At 42.1% G+C, this 19510-nt stretch overlaps 1 protein-coding gene across 3 annotated transcripts in view; it reads right to left on the reverse strand.

Annotated features, from left to right (window-relative positions):
* LOC117759146 (thrombospondin type-1 domain-containing protein 4-like) overlaps window positions 1-19510 on the reverse strand; it is a 46178-nt gene that overhangs the window by 15682 nt on the left and 10986 nt on the right. The window contains exon 1 of one of the 3 annotated variants that reach the window (XM_034581086.1): window positions 5991-6303. The exons of 1 other annotated variant lie outside the window; for it this stretch is intronic. In XM_034581086.1, coding sequence (XP_034436977.1) covers window positions 5991-6134 — 144 coding nt within the window. In that variant the 5' untranslated portion in view covers window positions 6135-6303. Of the gene's footprint in view, window positions 1-5990; window positions 6304-19510 lie in introns of those variants that run through there. One more of the 3 variants, XM_034581087.1, reaches the window with a different exon arrangement.

The following is a 19510-nucleotide window of genomic DNA, read 5'->3' on the forward strand; positions in this document are numbered from 1 at the left end:
AAATTACAATGAATGTGTGAGAGTTTGGAAAGTGTGTCTGTGTGTGGCGTGTGTACATTTGTCAGTGAGACTTTACGCTGCTGAGACAGAATAATTTGCCCCTGAGCATCAAGCTCAAGGCTGACAGTTAACACCAGCAGATGGTTATGGCTGGACCACCGAGTTACACTGCATCAGCAGCATCCAGATGTTGGCAGCTGTTTGGGGAACATACACACAAACTATAACCACTAGAACAGATTCAAATATGCACATTACATATTGCACAAGGTTTAACATGTATCTCTCTTTCACCTTCTGCCTCTATCCCTGAAATGTATCCAGCTGCCTGTGTGGTGCATTTTATAAATTTTTAGTGTTCATCATTACTCAATCCAGTCCAGTTATTCAGTAAACACACAATTTAGATTGTATCACATCAACATATAAAAACATACAAATATTTTTTCAAAACAGTGATTCCCAATAAATCAAGTGACTTGTATCCAAATCACAGAGTAAATCATCAGTATGTCAACATACAATGTTTATAGGGGCTCTGACAGAATTCAATGCATATATAAAGTTTATGTGACTGCTGCCTCTTTCTTATGTCCCATTCCCACAACACTGTAGGTCAGGGAGCTAATGCTGCTACCAAGGCCACACAAAGTAAAAAATATTCACACCAAGAGAATATAAGGAGTCAGTACTGAAGCAATGTCTGGGTATTTCCCTGGTGCAGCCTGTGTCACAGCAGCTTTTGAAGGGATAGTTCGCTCATTATCTTCTCACCACTATGCCGATGGAGGGGTGGGTGAAGTGTTTGAGTCCACAAAACACTTTAGGAGTTTCAGGGGTAAACAATGGTGCAGCCCAATCCAATCCAATTTAAGTAACTGGTGACCAATTTTTCAAAGGTACTAAAACAACTGAAAAAAAACATAACATGCCTCCATATTGCTCGTGTGGTGTCATCCAAGTGAGCGCCTAGCCCAACATTCATATTCCACTGGAAACTGCATCATTTACACAGTGTTTTAAGCCTAAAGGTTCCATTACAGGAAATATCAATGCTAACGGACGTAGCGATGCGAACGCACACCCCACTCGTGCCCTTTGGCGAGAGTGTGTGCTGTTTTCCGGTGTCCATGAGAACGTGAACATGCCTCCAAGGAGGATAACAGAGGACATTTATGTTTAAAACACATGATGCTGTTTTTAGTTGAATATGAATGCCGGGGCTTGCAGACACTTTTGGACACCACACAAGTATGGAGGCATGTTGTGTTTTTTTCACATCTGAAGAAGGGGTCCCATTTACTTCAATTGTACTGGATTTGGCTGAAATGCTGTTTACCCCTGAAACTCCAGTAGTATTTTCTGGACTCAAACACTTCACCCACCCCTCCATCAGCACAGTGGTGAGGGGATAATAAGTGAATTTACAATTTTTGGTGAATTATCCCTTTAATACCGGCTAAGAAACTAACAACCACTAAAAACTAACATGGCTACATGCTGCTGGTCCAAAAAAGAAAAAGTAAAACAATAATAAAATCAGGGGGTTATGAATAAAAGGATGTTTTCTTAGTCTGGATATGGTGCAGTGGTCAACCCCCCCCCTGAGTCTGAATCCACACTGGCTGAGGCTCAGAGTCAGATCCCAGCAGAACCTTCTAACCTGAGTCTGTGAGGTTTACTGCTCAGCTCTCCTACTGACTGCCAAAAGCGAAACAAAAAAAACCCTTACTGTGAGACACGGACTGCTGTCTCCTTAAAAACATATTCTCCGTGACTTAAAATGTACCATTTACACTGCTGTAAACAAAATGTACAAGTTCCATTCCAAAGCTAAATGATTTTCTCTTGTTCATGTCAGTGTGTATCCTGTCAGACAGATGACGCTGCGACATTAGCACAGCTCCTCACTGGAGAACTCTGGGAATAAAGGTATGCTATAATCTGCACTCCTATAATAAAAAAAAAACATGTCAGGATGGAAGAGGTGCAGTATTTTTGAACATATTAATGAGCGCTGGGTTAAAGGGGGCTGTGTGCTGAACACTGGGGATTTCCACAGCTCTTCACACATCAAAAATGTGCAGCGTTCTTTGGCAACAGCCCGTGAAGTTATCACGACTTGGTCAGCTGTGACACACCAGCTCATCTGGGGAAGCGATCAGGCCCTAACTTGACTTCCAGGTGAGAATACAGAAGCAACAAGACAAAGAATTTATAGTGGAAGTGACCACGAGTCACGGCGCTGCGTCTGGAAATGACATTACTGAGATCTTACAAAGATCTCAAAGACCAAAAAATTAATAAATCAGGTAGGATTATGATTGATTTAAAGTAAGGTTTAGATAAGGATGAAATATGTCACGATAACAGACCCCCTGTCTTTCATGTGACGTGCACTTTGCGGTCGTCATGGCTACCAGCATCTGCCTCCCACATGCTGGGAAGCTGTGGATCTTTCAGCTGGTTTTAATGAGCAGGGGCAGGCGACACGGCTTCTTCTTCAGTCAGCACTTCAAACACATCTGCATCTGTGGAAGCTACTGCCAGCGAGTTCACATCTGACACGCTCATTAATAAAGGGAGTGAACCGCAGACTAGCCCTGATTAACTGTCTTTACTGAGTGAAGTGTCACTTCCTCTTTGTGAGCGTCACACTGGACATGATTTAGGGCACATCAATAATTGGTAATGATGTTCTGAAGACAATCCTTATATATTATAGGAGTAAATGTATACGAGCTAAAAATATGAATTTGCATTAATACCACATAATATAGGATATGCAAGAGGAATTGACTTCACTTCATTGTTCTACCATTGGCAAGAGAGGGTTCCTTTGAAGACCAAAGAACTACATTCATTTATGAGTCTAGATGTCACATTAAAAGTCCCACTCATGAACGTCTTTGTGGCAGTTGACAATGCCACGGGGCTCTCCCACACACAGCCAGAGCCTCCGGGGTAGGTGAAGGTGCTCTCCCAGCTTCCTCCACAGTCCTATTCACTCTTCATTATTTCTCTTCTGTGTTGAAACAGGTCTATACGAGTTTAGGGTGTTGGATGTAAACCTGATCCAATGTCACTTGGAATAAACAGAGTGAGCGAACAGAGTTACAATAAAGTCAAATTTCAAATCTTAAATTTAGGCTTGCCATAACAACAGGACATATTTGGATGCTACACTGAAATACAAGAACAATGCTGCAGCTTTATTTCCATGCCTGGTCTTTTACCAAATCATGTATGTACTAATAAATCGATCAGACTCTAATTATTTATCTAGCCACCAAACCCCTTCATCAAAAACCTGACATTGTATTTTGACAAAGAGAATATATATATATATATATATATATATATGTGTGTGTGTGTTCAGTGGACATTTTATTAAAGAGTGATGCAGGAGCAGCTTTTTAATGCAGGATGCTCCAAGAGGAATCAAACTCTGACTCTGGACTGCTTCTTTACGGAAGATGTGACTTCATCAGTAGCTCAGATTTATTCAATTTGTCTCTGCTCCTCAGATTTCACTTCTGGCTCTGGTATAATGGCAACACTAACTAGAGGACTGTGGTTATTTTTAGCCACAAACAGAAACACATTTTGGTGTTTTGGACAGTAATCTCTCAGCTTTCCACTTTCCACAACATAAGATATCTTGTAGTCAGTAGCAACATGTGTCAAACTCAAATGGGAACACAGACACTGTGACTATTTCCTGTAACAAGAGGGAGACGAGCTGACGACAAACAAAGGGGGAGTTATTCCTCCAACAAATTTTTAGCTTCTTCAACTTTATGCTAGTGTAACATCACTTGACAGGATATCGTGCCAACTGCAGACATGATCATTTAAAGCCAAGTGGTGACGGCAGATAGGAATCAGCGGTGAGACCTTTGATCCTAACAGTAAAAAAGAGGCCTCGTCCATACCACCAGCTGCCCTCATAACCCGGGGCGAAGGGCACAGCATCTTCATTAAAGGCTTCCATGCTTGTAAAGCACTCCGAAATAGCAGTGAGCACGGTGGATCTACAGCCATTAAAATGCATAGGGTTTCACCTGACATCACTGCTCTGACTGTTTTTGGGAACTGGATGACAGAATGGTTTTTGCTGGGGATTAACACCAGGAGATAATGGACTGGTGACATGATAAAGGGAGGACGTTCAACATATAATGCAGTTAACATAACTAACAGTTACATTACGGTTGGTATTTTGATAGGAGCTGCACTATGTGGCTCTGTACGTTTGTTACAGATCCTCTTTCCTGATTGTTTTATCTGCTGTTGGATCCGCTGTATCTTGTATATCTGCGACTGGTTTGACACTCCTCCCAAATCCCACATCCAAGATTTAAATGGTAAATGTGCTGTTTTCATGTAGCGCTTTTCAGTTTTACCAACCACTGTGCCGTCTGGTTCGTGGAAGACCCTCTCTACCTCCTGAGCCACAGCCGCCCCCTTATTTTAAATGTATAATATTGGAGTTTTTTAATTGCTCCAAAGAGGTCAGACAGTGAGACTGAGTTGAACTGACTCACAAGATAATGGGGTTCTATCTTACACGTGGCCCAAAGCGGCAGCAAGTACAATTCAACCGCTTTGCAGGTTTCATGCCAACACAGTTCTTTCAGCGCCCATGCTGTTTCAAAACTAAATGCACTTATGTCCATCTGAGCACCCATGAACATGCTGGTCTTAAAATGAGGTGTGGTCAGGTGCATTGTTGCCGTATTGCTATCTTGAGACAGCGAAAAGTGATTTCATGATTGACCAACAAAAACTTCTGAAGTCAATGACACATTATCAAGATAGTAATATGTGAGTACATGGGCAGGGGCACATCGAGCTAACACTTTACTTCTTACACACATTGATGACCTGCTGTCGTGCCTTCACGAGCCAGCAGATCCATTTCCTCTGGAGAGAAGCGTTCTCTCCTACTACCTGGAAAATTCACCATTGTAACATAAATCTGCCAAGACGCGAGTACACCTGGCTTTTAAAGGGACAGGGAGATGACACAGTGATAGTTTCATTGCAATTTACGAGTAAAACATCCATTAATAATTAAGAGATTAGGTAGAACCTTTTAAAACCATGTGTCTGGCACAGCAAAACTTTTTTTCCCATGATTGAACAATAGCTAAATTTATATCGACAAGACTACTGTGTGGACTCATCATGCTACAGTAGTAATAGCTGGATCCAATTCTATCCAATATTCATAATTCCTTCTATCAGCTTGATTTCCCCAAAGATTTGCTCTATTATTTTTCATAACTCAACCCACATTTTGTGCGTTGAAAGATTCCAATATTTGAATGAAACCATGTAGAACTGGCGCAGACGTACTCATCAAGACCTTGGCACGTCACAAGTTTGCATTTACAACCCCAGGCACCTCACACCGGGGTCATTAATCATCTGCAAACAGGTGAGCTAAAACCAACTGAGTCGAGCCACAGGCAGTGACGGGCTAATTCAGGCTCGCAGTCTATCCCTAATAGAGTTCAGTACATCTTTATAGTCCCAGGACAGGCCTGACTCACTGAGTCCTCCACTCGGAGAGAAATCTAATCCCACAAGCAGCCAGTGAATGTGCTGTGGAAAAATAAACAGCTCCAAGAGTGAGCAGAGCCACAGTGAAAACAGCCACAGTGAAAACAGCCATACTGTAAATACCTCCACTCAGGAGATGGACCACCTCACAGGGCTGCACTGACGATCTCCAAACAATGGAGTGACGCTCTCCAATTCTGCTTACAAGCACTAAAACTAAATGGAAATGAGTTCCAGGCCTACTTGCATCTACACCCAGGGATTTTGACGTCCTAATCTGAGCTAATTTCATCACCGTGTCCAGTAAAACACAACATTTCTCTTATTGACAAGCATGCAGCAATGTGTCAACCACGTCCTAAACCTAATTGCAGAGAGAGAGAGCAAACACTGAGCAACAAATCATGCAATGCAACTCTTACAGGCAGAGTTTTAGCCTCCATCGCAATCCCCTCTCTTCTTCCAGGAGCCAACATAGGTGAAGCAGGTCCTACCTGTGACCGCAGCTTCCCCTGCACATACACATGGAGGCAGAGGAGCAGCAGAGGAGCCAGTCCTGACAGCATTCTCTCATGTGGCCACGCAAATGGTCCGACCAGTCACTCAGGCTCACGCACGAGTCCAGCGGCCGCTCCCGTCAGCCTCCTCCTTGCCAAAGCAGCTTTGAGAATGCCCAAAAAAATGAAGCTCTCTCACTACAGAGCAGATCTCTACGAGCTCTCCCCTTGTAAACTGAGCTGGGGGAGGTCCAGCTTGGGGAGGAATTGGGGGGGGGACCAGAGTTTTTTTTTAAAGGAGGGAGAGTGAGAGATAGAAAAGGAATAGGAGGGAGGGAAAGGGAGACAGCAGGGAAAGGAGGTAGAGAGGAGAGGGCAGCAGCTGACAGTGAATTGGATGTCAGGGGGGAAGTTTTTGGGGAATATTTTCAAATGTGACAATGTGAAAAAGTAGGAGGAGAAGGAAATACTATGCAGGGCGGCTGAAATGAATGTGTCAGCAAAACCACCATGGTTACACTGTGTGAAAATAATTGGCATGTGGTCTTGCCATCTTTAAGGGATGCCAGCAAATAGGAAGTACAGAATTACACACTAAAGCAGGGGATTGCCTTCATGCTTGTTCCTAATAATACAACCACACCATAAAAAAGAGGGAAATAATAAAGTTTCACGGCCTTGTGATCCTGAGGGGAATATATTAAATACTTTTCTTTGCTCACTCCCAAGATACAGTAACAAAAACTCAAAAACAACAAGGCCCCTTTCCCTCTTTGAGCCCCAAATACTTCCTTACGAGCCACGTTGCAACACTGGAAGCACAACTGCTGCAGCAAATAAGACCCAACTCATCATATGGTTTTGTTATTGTCCCATCGTTGTTTCCACAACATTTAACCCTAATTCACCAGGACACACTGCAGTAAGAAGAGGGCCCCGCTCTTCATCCTCGTTTCTGACAGTTGGTTTTCTCATAAAGTTGCACCGACAGGCCCAAATGCACCTGGGACATTGTGGCTGGACCTGGTCCTGCACAAAGAGACTTCTGGGCCTTCAATATACATGAGATAATTGAAAACTTCTCTGGTTTGAAGTGGCACACTGAGACCACAACAGGCCCCTGCACAATCAACTACTACAGGCACTGAAAGGCTGTGTGTCAGATGGGCCGAGCAGCCGAGCACACATGGAGGGAAACTAAAGGATGGACAAGATGACACGATACGATACTAGTACAAATCTTTATGATGAGTTTTACTTGTTGCAACTTATAATGATCCTCCTTGACTTTTACAAACTTTTTATCCATTTCAGTATATGATATATACCAGCCAACTTTACTAAGTCCAGTCAGAGCTAGCAAAACAAATAATACAATAAATAGATTTGATGAAATGAGCCTAAGATTAATGCTTTCCAAAGCAGAATGGCAGGACAAGACAGTTATTTTATTTTTCAAATAGATCATAATGTAGATGTGATGTATTGCTTGAAATATAGAAAAGTTACGTCGGATTCCTACCCGTAATTACCTGATCTGGTTCAGAGGGTGGAAACAGGGTTTCTTTTGCACTTTCTTTAACATTGTGAAATAGGGTGTTTTTTTCAATATTTTCACCGTTTTCCCAGGGAATAATTCACTGATCTTGATAGTGAGTGTGTGAAATTTGGTGCAGCTTGATTGAATTAAAGGGGACTGTTGGACATTGATAGAGATATGTGCTCTCCTGAGGGTCATTTTAGTATGTAATTAAAAAATGTTGTCATTTTAAAAATTGCATTACTACACAGCGGATAACAACTACAGCTATAAGCATACACTTCTTTTCCATGTGCATGAAAAATTACTACAAAAACACAGGTTTAGTTTCAGGTAATAAAGATGTAAGATGTCTAAAATAAAACACACTATTACAGTCCATTAGGCAGATATAGAGAAGAATGACAGATGAGTAAATAGATAAATATATGTAATGAATTATTGAATTAATGGGCTACAGGATTCCCTTGGCTTTGACACAACCATGTGAAAATTTGAAAAGTTTTAAACACCAGTAAAATTAACAGCTACTATGAACCTTGGGACTATACCAGGTATTAGCTGAACAGATTGCAAAGTATTTAGTTGGTAATGATATTCATGTCAAGTTACCACCTGCCCCCTTTTATGATATTCTCCAACGGCAGAAGAGTAGCATGAGACGACTATCTTCACACCTGCAACTGGCTTGGCTTATGTTGGAACGGCTTCAACCGAGACACAAACACGCACGCACACACAGACACCAGAGACACCATGGAGCAACACATACAGTATATGCACAGTGAGTGGCTAAGTAATCTCTCTAGTAAAACACAGTCCAGCTGCAGACACGTAGGAAGGAACGGCCCTTTTCAGCAGCCCATCCGTCATGATGGACCTACAGACGTGGTCTCCAGCTCCCCCTGAGCTGCTTCTGATCTGGACACATCTCATTATGGAGGCATAGCGCCCAGAGGCCAGATTGACGCTCTAGTACACCCGCGGGTCTTTGTTTCCTTCAACAAGTGGGTCAGCCTCGAAGCAGCTTTGGCTCCAGGCGCCTGATTCCTCCAGTGGCCAACGCACACACGTCAGAGTCATGCTCTACAGCAGGTGGGCTGTGCACTGTCAGACACACACTCACACAATATTTGTACTCAGCCCCTCTTCTTAGTCTCTGTCACCTTTCCAGCCTCACTTTGCTTTTGTTGGACATTTAAAACCAAAGCTCATTAGAAGAACCATGACTGCAAACACTTTAGCAGGTGTGGCCTCAGAGGGAAACACTGTACCTGGCAGCTGTAATGCTTCTGTCATTAATCTCCCGTGCATCATTCTCCATACATGTCCACAGTTAAGGATGAGGGAAGAGGATGTGGTTCCAGCACTTCCACTTCTTGGCAGGTATATTCAAAATATCCAACAAATGTCAACTCCAACATCTCTATTCATTTTTATCCACCTCCTCCAAAAACAGCCTAATCTGTTAACTTGATTAGTAAGAACACAGGAAGAGAGAACACATGATTTCTGTGCATCTGGGATATGTATTAGTCAGCAAGGCCGGGCATGTTCCTCCCATGATTGCTCCCTTTAAGAAATGTGTTTGACTGATGAAGGCAGGAGTGGAGAGGAGGGAGGAGAGTTGATCTATAAAGCATGTGGACTGAGGGGATTTGGTGCTGGGAGGGGCAAGGTGTGGCTGAGGCAGGCTGCTGTTTATATTGGCTTCATTGAAAAAAAAAAACGAGTCTGCAGAGGGAGATATAAAACAGTTATTGTACATCAGAGGTCTCCTACCAGATGCCATCGTGGAGCATCTGCACAGGTTCTGCTTGTGGGCTTTCATTTCAATCACACACTCCAGCAGCTGACGTCTGTGATTGCTTTCCCATCTCCGTCTGTTGTGTTTGGATCAACATCATGGCCATCAATGGAACATACAGTATATTCTAGCTTCCTAGGATGATCCGATTGGTTTAAGATTGCGCGCTAAAGCGCTTATTTCCATAATTCTGCTTTCACAACAGGGTGTCATATCTGGATGGCAAAGTACAAAAAGCAGAATGTCAGTAAAGTGCAAACCTCCACCAAAGCTGAACAATCCCCTCATGAGACCACATTTAAATTAACTAAATCCAGATTTTGATTGGGATCGGCACCAAATTGCACACACTCATAAATACCAGTCCTCTAAACATGTCGGATTTTTTCATGAGATCCATGAATTAATCAATGATAAGAAAGTAAAAGAGAAATCCTGGATCTGCCCCCTGATCCAGATCGACGCCAAAATGATTCTTCCTCTGGCCCATTCCAAAAATTTCATAGAAATTGGTTGAGTAGTTTTTGTGTAATGCTGCTTACAAACAAACCACAACCACAGAAGACACACAAGACACTAAAATGATCTTCATATATCAAATTTGTGGAATGCCCCTTTAAATCGCCACCTCATCATTATGGCACACAGAACCAAGACAAAGAAAGCATGTGTATCTGAATTGGCAAATGACTATTATTGAACAATTGACCAATATTTTGTTTTTTAGCGTTATAGGAAATGTCTGGACTTCTAGTGATGCGTTCATAATGTTCACACATAATAGAACTTTGTCTGGACATTTAGAAACTGATTAAAACTGGAAACTTGATGATTTCAGCCTGGAACAGACATGAATCCAAAATAAATGTTATTGTCTTAAAACCAAGTCTGCCTGAATAGTGACAACTGCATTTTTTCACTGAGGGAGACTTGATAGCAGGTCACAGAATGTGGCCTGTGAAGGCTCCAAGCCCCATTAGTTACTCAGCAGACTTGACCTTAACAAGAGGCTTTTGTGAAACACAAAACTGTGACTGACTGACAAGACGAGGAACAAATGGAGCAGATTCTGTGTTTAATGTCTGTACAGTGCAGCTGGACGCCTTCAGATAAGAGACACACTTACCAGAGGGTTGACCTCAGGCAACAGATAACCTACAGTGTAGATACACTCACTTAGTAATAGATTTACACATTTACAAGCACACAAACACACAAATATAGTATATTCTCACATTCTCAAACACCTACAATTACAAGCACACACACACACCCACTTCTTCATCTTTTATCTTACTCTCAAACGACCCTAAATTCCTGGCACCCAGCGAGTGCTGACCACACATCAACGGCTCCAGATCTCTGACATTCCAAACAAACCGATGAGGCATAAAATGTGCTCAACTGTCCCTTCAATTGACAGCCACCCAGATAGCAGCCAATCACTGTCAACGGCCGTCTGTCTGAGGAAGACCTGTGTGACCGCGGAGTGCTAAATATACAACCTCGTATCTGTGTAGTACACCCCCATAAATCTGACTCCAAGACTGGACCCTGGGGCTCACTGCACTCAACCTGCTGTGTGTCAGCCACCTATAGCGCGATATGCATCAGCTGTCCCCCAGACACTGTCATCAGTCCAGCTTATCGGCCACGTATCCATCTATCAGATCTGTCCACCTGCTTGGTCTCCACACGTACTGAACACACCATCATGAGTCAGTTAATGATATCAAGAGTCTGCAAAATTCTGAGAAAAATGCATGTTATCATGTCAGGACTACAAAGTGCATCACTGAGACGGTGCAACATACATCACAAAAGAGCGGTTCAGTAGATTAAACAGAACAAAATGGCAATAAAGAACAATAAATCATAAAAAATCTTCCACACAGGGTTTCATTTCCTCTCTTACACTTTGTTTTATCTCCCTTCATCGTATTTTTGGTGCTCCTTTGACTCCAAAAGACCAAAAAGGAAAATCAACACAGGTCTGATTGTGCAAATACTTTCTTTATTTCTGCTGACATCAGTATTTGAGGGTTCTGGCCCAGTTGTTGTTGTGCTGAGCAACGGGAATATGATCAGGAAATGGAAGTTCAACACAGAGCCGAGCACCGGCTCAACTTCTGCTCTCCCTGTGGTCCTGTGTTCCTGTGTGGCACCACACTGACATAATCCAGACAATGTATTAAAAAATTTGCTCATACAAACATTATTTCTATGCTTTACAATATCATTTCAAGAGTGACAAAAGGCAGAACTGAGGGGGGAAAAAAACAACTATTATTGAGGGGAAATTAACAGACCTAATATAAAATACCGGATATGAAAAGTAAAACCACCGATGTGATGGAAACACATCAAATGGGTCAGCGGTTTGGACACTCCCCTGTCTCCTGAAGAAAGACTTTATGAGCTGTGGCAGAGGCCAGCCGACGTGTGGCAGGGTAGAGCAAGTGTCTGGAACCCAGAGCAAACAAGACTACCATAGTTAAACCTCAGTGTTCCTCGCAGAGTGCACAGAGTTAGATTCTATTTGTGGCATTAGATGACAGCGAGGGGTGTCTTTATTATCAAATACATACAATGAGCTAGACTCCACTTTGTGACAAAGCAATACATTAATACTTTCTATCATGTCATATCATGTCAGGCTGGTGAGGGTTATTTCCAGACTGGCCCACCCTCCCAGTGCTTCAGGTGCCCAATGTGACCCAGTGAGATCCCACCATGGGGCACGTTTTCAGTGTGTGTGTGTTTGTGTGTTTGAAAGGGAGAGAGAGAGAGAGAGAGGTGCTAAACAAAGCTCTACAGTGACATAAAAGTGAAACTGTAAAAAATCTATAAATACATAAAAAATCAATAAGTGGCCAACAATGTTGATATTGTGACGGGCCGCCAGAGATAAATCAAATGTAATGGAAACACAGCACCAGCCACACAGCGCCAGTAAGGGCCGACATGGGCCAGTGAGAGCCAGTAGGGGGGACTGAGGACCCCGTCAAGATCCAGGAAGTTTAGACCAAAACGAAGACATCAATCTGTCATCTTCTTCACATCTCAACCTCCCAGTGTCTAAACTACCCTCCAACCTGGAGTTCTCATATCCAAAAAGACAGCAACAAGTGCCCTAAGAAGTGTCACTAAGAAGGATAATGTATCATCCCTGTTCCAGAGCTGCTGCTGCTGCTCTACAGCTGAACCTGAACTCTGACTCCCCGGAGGAAGGTTAGAAGAAACAGTGTATCTCTGTTCCACGGATTAATTGAGCATTACATCAAAACCTATATTCAGCTCATTTATACTCTCTCTTTACAATGCAGACAAAGTAATACTGGCACTCTAAGAGGCTATTCCTGGCAGTAAAGTCTTTTAAGATATTTGAAGTCATGGTTTAACAAGAGTAAGCCTCTACAGTCAGGCTAGCAGCTCTGTGAGGCTGAACTTAGACACAGCTGTGCTTTGCGTTAAATGCTACATGCTTAACACCTACTGACTTTTAATAGGTATGATGTCAATCAATCAATCAATCAATCAATGTCTCAGTCCAGCAAGTTAGCATGCACGCTTTTGCTGCTGAAGAAGAAAAGTACAGCTGTGGCCACTCATGGGAACAGTATTCCTTTTTCAGGTATTTATTAGACAAAGAATGATATCGGACAAACTGAACTTTCTATTTGTTCGATGGCGCTAGATGAAAAGTTTGAGGAGAAGACAATGAAGGTTTCTACAAAATGTCTGACAAGCCATCCAATTGGCTAGTTGTTGCATTATTTCAGTCTTAAAGTGATGGAGCAGCTGACCTACCTCCACTGACATCCCTCGAGCCACAGGAGACTCCTGACCGACTGTGACAACCCCACAGATCAGGGTCACATGACCAATGGGGATAGCCAAACTAGTTAAACCCATAGACTGTAAATAAAGATGGATGACGTGTCTCCACTTCCTCCTACTGTCCAGAAATGAAGCCAAACCATCCCCAATCCCGGATGTCCCCCTGATACAAGCGCTTGACCAATCATAAGTCACCATGCTGTCATCATGGTTTCCCCCATTTTTATAGCATCAGACGATTACATTATTGAATTTATTTAGCGCTAATTTGAGTCCAATTACTGACGAGAGGCCGTGCTGACATGAATCCATAACCATGTGCTGTGGGTGATGATGGAGGACACCCTGTGAGCCTACAGCTGGTGCTTGTCGTGACAGAGATGGGATGGAGGCACCTCCACCAGTCTGTGCCAGCCAGGCTGTATATCAGAGCACTCATCCCCCTTTTAACAAGTCTGCCCGTCCACCACAGTGAGAGAATGAATAAAACAGATGCAGCTGTCAGAGCAGAGAAGTAGAGAAGAAGGAGTGGCCTGTTTGATGAGTTTGTGCCGGGGCCACGCTGGGAAACATGCCAGTCTGAGAGGAGGACTGCGGCTGAGACCTTGACACCAGGTCAGACGCAGCCTCATTCTATCTGTCATCTTTATTAGGAGACAACAATACATCACACGTTGCGCTGACAACTGTCAGGTCAATGCTGCACTGCTTATTAGCACACATTAATATTGATAAAAAGAGTTTCTACAGGCTTGTGTAAAATGTGGCACATTTATCATCCGCACGAATCAAAGCGATTTATACTTCATCGCTCACAACTGTACACAATGTTATTTCATCATCGTCTCAGACTTCAGTGTGCTCAGCAGTGCAAACCAAGCACAGGGTCTATAATAGTCCAGGCAAGATAGATTTTTTACCCTCAGCTGGGCCCACCACGGCCAGCAGAGAAGTGTGTGGTCAGTGATCGCCCTTTAAAAATACACACACCCTTCTCAAATGCACTTCCTTGGTATAAAGGGAGAGAAGTGGCAGCTGAATGGAATTCCCACCATAAAGGGATCTTTCTTTCACTGTTCATCCGAAATGAGTGACTGCATTCAGGGGGAGTTCCAGCACCGGCTTTTTCAATGTGCTCATGTCGACATGCGAGTCCTGAGAAATGTAAAGTGGTTTACTTTTCGAGGACAAAAAGTTAGGCCAAAGAAACTGATCAAACAATAACAAGTATTTGAGATAATCCTATAATATCTCTAAAATTATGTACAGTGTTTTCTTTAAGGAAATAAAAACAACTGAAAAATAATTATACATGATTATGTATGATATATAAGTTATTTGAACCAGAATAGAATCATACAGCATACCAATCTATTTTTGGAGCAGATTAGATATTTTATACACTTGTCATACACTCCTCTTACTGCAGACTGTCACCGGCTCTAGTGTTAATTTACTGTTGACCCACTTTACACTTCATTCAGTTCACCTACACTTGATTTACTGTTAAATTACTGTTTATCTTCTTTGCAAGTTTCCTGTTTTGCACATTTGTCCAAACTGGGATTCTTTTTCCTATTTGCACGTCTACATTTATACATTTTCCATTCACTTACGTGCAGGTTTATAGCTGTTTGTACTTTTTACTTGTTTTTCTTCCTGAACTGCAGAACATCCTAAACTTACAATCATTACCCTCTCTTAGCACGTTAAGAACAACTTTCAAAGAGTAATGTCATCGTTTTAGTTTGTTTTTTTGTCTGTGTGGTATTTTTTCCTGCTTTTATTTTCTTTTAAAAAATTGATTTTACATCCACCACTGAATTCACCCTCAGAGAAATCTTTTTGTCCTTTTCTTGTTGGTCCAAACCCATATATTTCATCAGCTCTCTGCTGAGCCTTCCAATCCACAGTGCAGTGCTGCTGAGCAGGTTTGAAGTCTCTCCTCTGAGCCACCTGAGACAGGACATATCATGAAGGGAGGTAAAGACCCAGCAGCACACACAAAGCTGAGTGTCCTTCAAAGTGGACAGCTGCCTACACTCCCTTACAGTCAGGATGTAGATAGTGTGTAACTGAGCACAAGCACAAACAAATAAAAACTGATCTACCTTGAAATCTGCCATGTGCTTTTACTGAACCTTTGAATTGTTTTAGGCTCATTACACGTGTTGTCACACTTAGATATTTTGATGGAAATGGTCCAGACTACTGAGTGTGGACATTTTCAATCATGTTGTGTCATATCATTTGTTGTCTTTGATTTTAGATACATGTGCACATTGTAGTAATTTGATTATTGTATTCGATCTTTTGTATTCTTGTTTTTTATGTTCCCTGTAACTGCAGTTTCGAAGTTATTATTATTATCATTATTATCATTATTATTATGACCCGACCTGAACGTAAGGTCCCGACAGGTCCTGACGGGGCGAGCCAGGTTCAGACAACATTTTTGAAGTATTTGGGTTAGGGCTGATCACATTGGCTGGGCTGATCACGGAAAACAAGAAGTAGCCATGCCTATTAAGGACACACTCAGTGAAACAAAGTCAGTGCAGCTTACATTAACTGCTCGCATCATTTTCAGGCACAAACAAACCTGTAAATCCTGTCGGGATCAGATTGGGCTTGGTTCCTTTTCTCTCTGGCTTTGGACAGGTTCAGTCAGAAAAAGGTGGCCCGCTGCACTCTACTAGGCTATAGACCTCTAAGCGTGTTGTGCTCTGTTCAAACTACTACATCATCTAACCTAAAGCGTTCAGTACAAGTACTTAGACTCCAATATCACAGAGAATTTATGGAAGCCAACGATCCATGCACTGAGAGTCCTGTCCAAAAACCACACTGCAAATTACTGGGTATGAACCTTGAAAGACCTTCATTTGTCTCATTAGTTTCAGGTTGTAAAACAAGATAGTCACAAGTCTCTGTTACAGGCCAATATGATGGTGGCCCAGCGTCAGATTCAGAAATGTGAGATGGAGGCCGCCTGCAGAGGCACCAGGAGCCAAAGGTCGAATGGACATAGTTAGGTTGTTATTCAACCTGCTGCATAAAAGGTGTCAGAGAGAGGTTTCAGGAACCACACAAACTGCACGCCATGTGGTCATTACAGTGTTTCCTTAAAATCAACAGCGATGTGTCACCGCAGCGATCACATGGCCTCTATGGTTTGGTTTCTATGGAAAGTTAAAATAACAGGATATTTAAGTCACATTTCTCCCTAACACAAAGGTACAGTCAAAATGTTTATATTTCATTTTTCATTATGATGATTAAGTGTATAAAAATCTGTTCACTGCCAGAGAAAAAAAACGCAGGGGGACTAAAACAAAAGCCAAAAATATAACTTAAGGTTTAATAACTCACAAAAGGTGAGTGAGGTCAAGCTCCTGACTCTGTCTGACTTCTGACTTGACAACTCTACCATTGTCCGACAGGGGCAGAAGTTGAAAATAAACAATGCTATAGAACATACCAGAGCAGCCAGACACACAGCACTAGTGGTTGACGTTGTATAAAGTAATTTGACAGAAAGCAGAGGCAACAGTCTGGTTCTGCAGTACAAAACCTTGACAAAACAAGGACCTTAAAAACTTTTTGGATTTAATGACACTGACACTCAAGCTTTAAAACTCAAAATGTTCAGTATCATATTGGGTATTGATTTGCATATAGTGCATACAATATAGCCTTTTTCAGAAATGATCTTGGGAAAATGTATGGACAACTGGGTCTGGACATTCGATGAAGAAAGGCGCAGGAGTCAGACACATTCACAACAGCAGGAGAATATGACGAGCGTTCAGGTGAGGGGTGGTGTCTGCGTAGAGCATGCAGGAGGCAGGACATGGTGTATAAACATCGACACCAGCATCGACCCTTATCACCAATAGCTATTGAATCTTGTCTTTGCAAGCTGACATCTTCATCAGCGTCTTCTACATGTGTGGTTCTTCTTTTTCATCCCGAGATATTTGTGTCCTTTTTGTTTCGATTTTTCAGTTTTGCATCCATCGCGTTTTAGAGATGTCATCAACACACTCTCTCGCTTTAAATTCTCTGCATAATCTCCTGCTATATTCTCACATGGGCTCATTCGGATATTATCCAGAGTTTTTACTAGTGAGCTTGGAAGAAAAACTGTGAAGAATGTCCACAGCCCCTGACATTTTCAGTTTTCACATACAGCTCCATCGGATAATTTCAGGAGATTTCAGGAGTTCAGTGCATGTCTGAAAGCAGCTTATGTTATCACTGCGCAACAAAGAGCATACTTCTTTAAATAATGAGCAGGATAAATACGTACACATACAACTAGTCAACTCAAAATTATCCTTAGAGACATTTACCCAATGACAAATAGCTCTTCCTTTGGCAAAGTCATCTATGTGTTTTGGGCTTCTAGGAAAAATGTAGAGTATCTGTGTAAGACAGGCTGTGACCTGCGGGATGCTTCCATTGTATAATTAGTTTGAAATAATTGTTTGCTTTGATCTGATCTGAATCAGATGCATTTCAGCTATTGGCACAGCTCCAGGTTGGAGTATATCAGTAACACCTCTCTGTGCCTTAGGGACAGTTCACCAGTTCACAGCAGCTGTGTGTGAGACAACTACTCAACCATGTAGTGCACAAGTCTTTCATTTCAAATTGACTTTACTAGAATTTATTGTGTTTATTGGGGGTTATTTTTTGAAAATAATCCCCATAATAGTTTTAGGAAAATAAACCCTAATTCTTTTGTAATAAATGTGACAGACAGACTCAAAGAAAGTTGAACTGTTAAGATCCAGAGCATCAAAATAACAAAAACACAAACCCTCTTAAAGGGATAGTTCACCGAAAAATGAAAATTCACCCATTATCTACTCACCACTATGACACTGGAGGGGTGGGTGAAGTGTTTGAGTTCACAAAACACTTGGAGTTTTAGGGGTAAAAAGCTTTTAAGTGTTTTGTGGAATGAAACACTTCACCCACCCCTCCATTGACATAGTAGTGAGTAGATGATGAGTGAATTTTCATAGTAAACTATCCGTTTAATAAACTGTCAATTTTGCCATCCACTCTCTGCCACCCCACCATCCCCTTTGAGAGAGAGTGCTGCATGTGCAGAGAGAAAATTTGCACGTGCAGGTGAATCTGCAGTTTATTTTTAAAGGTTGAAACCGAATGGCATCTTAAACAACCAGAAGACAGCACTCTTTGCCTCACTCCTCCTCTCGCTCTCTCCTACACCAACACACTGACCAGAAGTCAGAGTCAGATTAACCATCAACAGCACTGGGAAAAATGTGTGGGTGGCCGGTGGCCGGTGGTCATCCATAAAGATTTTACCGTCTTTGGTAGGAAGGCAGGATTCAGCCTAAACTCAGTGGATACCAACAAGCATGCAGTTTTCTACTGAAGGGGTGTCGTCCCACACATCCACACTAATCAGCTCTAAAATCATCTTCTCATCTGGAGCAATATCTTACTATATCCCAAGTACTATTCATATTGTTATTTGTGCACACACACACACACACACACACACACACACACACACACACACACACACACACACACACACACACACACACACACACACACACACACACACACACACACACACACACACACACACACACATTTTCAAACACACAATGGATTGTGCAGACTCCTGTTGGCCTCTGGGCAGAGCTGGAGGCTGTCAAGACCACATCAAAACTAGTCACTTATCCCACATGGCTCCTTACTGCTGCTGCTGCAGCCCCCAAAAAAACTAAGGCCTGAAGGTTATTATATTACTCAGCTGTTAGATAAGTGTGTACAGCTGAATGATGCAACAACATGTCAAATTGTAATGAGATTCACAAAGGGGTCTAAAATGAAATCAAACCTGTTCATGTAAAATATATTCCAGACAAATTGCATCAGTCTCGCTGTCAGTTACTCATCTGAGAGGGTGTAACTGTGGTGCAGAGCTGTGCTTTGGTTTCCAATCAGCTATTAAATGATATTACAAGATTCAATAATAGGATGTCAGTTGTCATCTGTATTTTAAACTGTAGAGTACACGGTCATGCTAATGGCTCAGTGATATTTCTACAGCAGTGCTTTGAGATCAATGCTTCCATCAGCATGCTAACATGTGTTACTTACTAAAGACAGAGTGCAGCTGAGGGTAAGGGAAATATCACTCTTACAGTCATGTTTATAAATCAAAACATCGGACAAATTGGTATTTTAAACTGCTGGTGGCACTCGAGA

This window comes from Hippoglossus hippoglossus, chromosome 3, assembly GCF_009819705.1.
Source record: "Hippoglossus hippoglossus isolate fHipHip1 chromosome 3, fHipHip1.pri, whole genome shotgun sequence".
Taxonomy (NCBI): domain Eukaryota; kingdom Metazoa; phylum Chordata; class Actinopteri; order Pleuronectiformes; family Pleuronectidae; genus Hippoglossus; species Hippoglossus hippoglossus.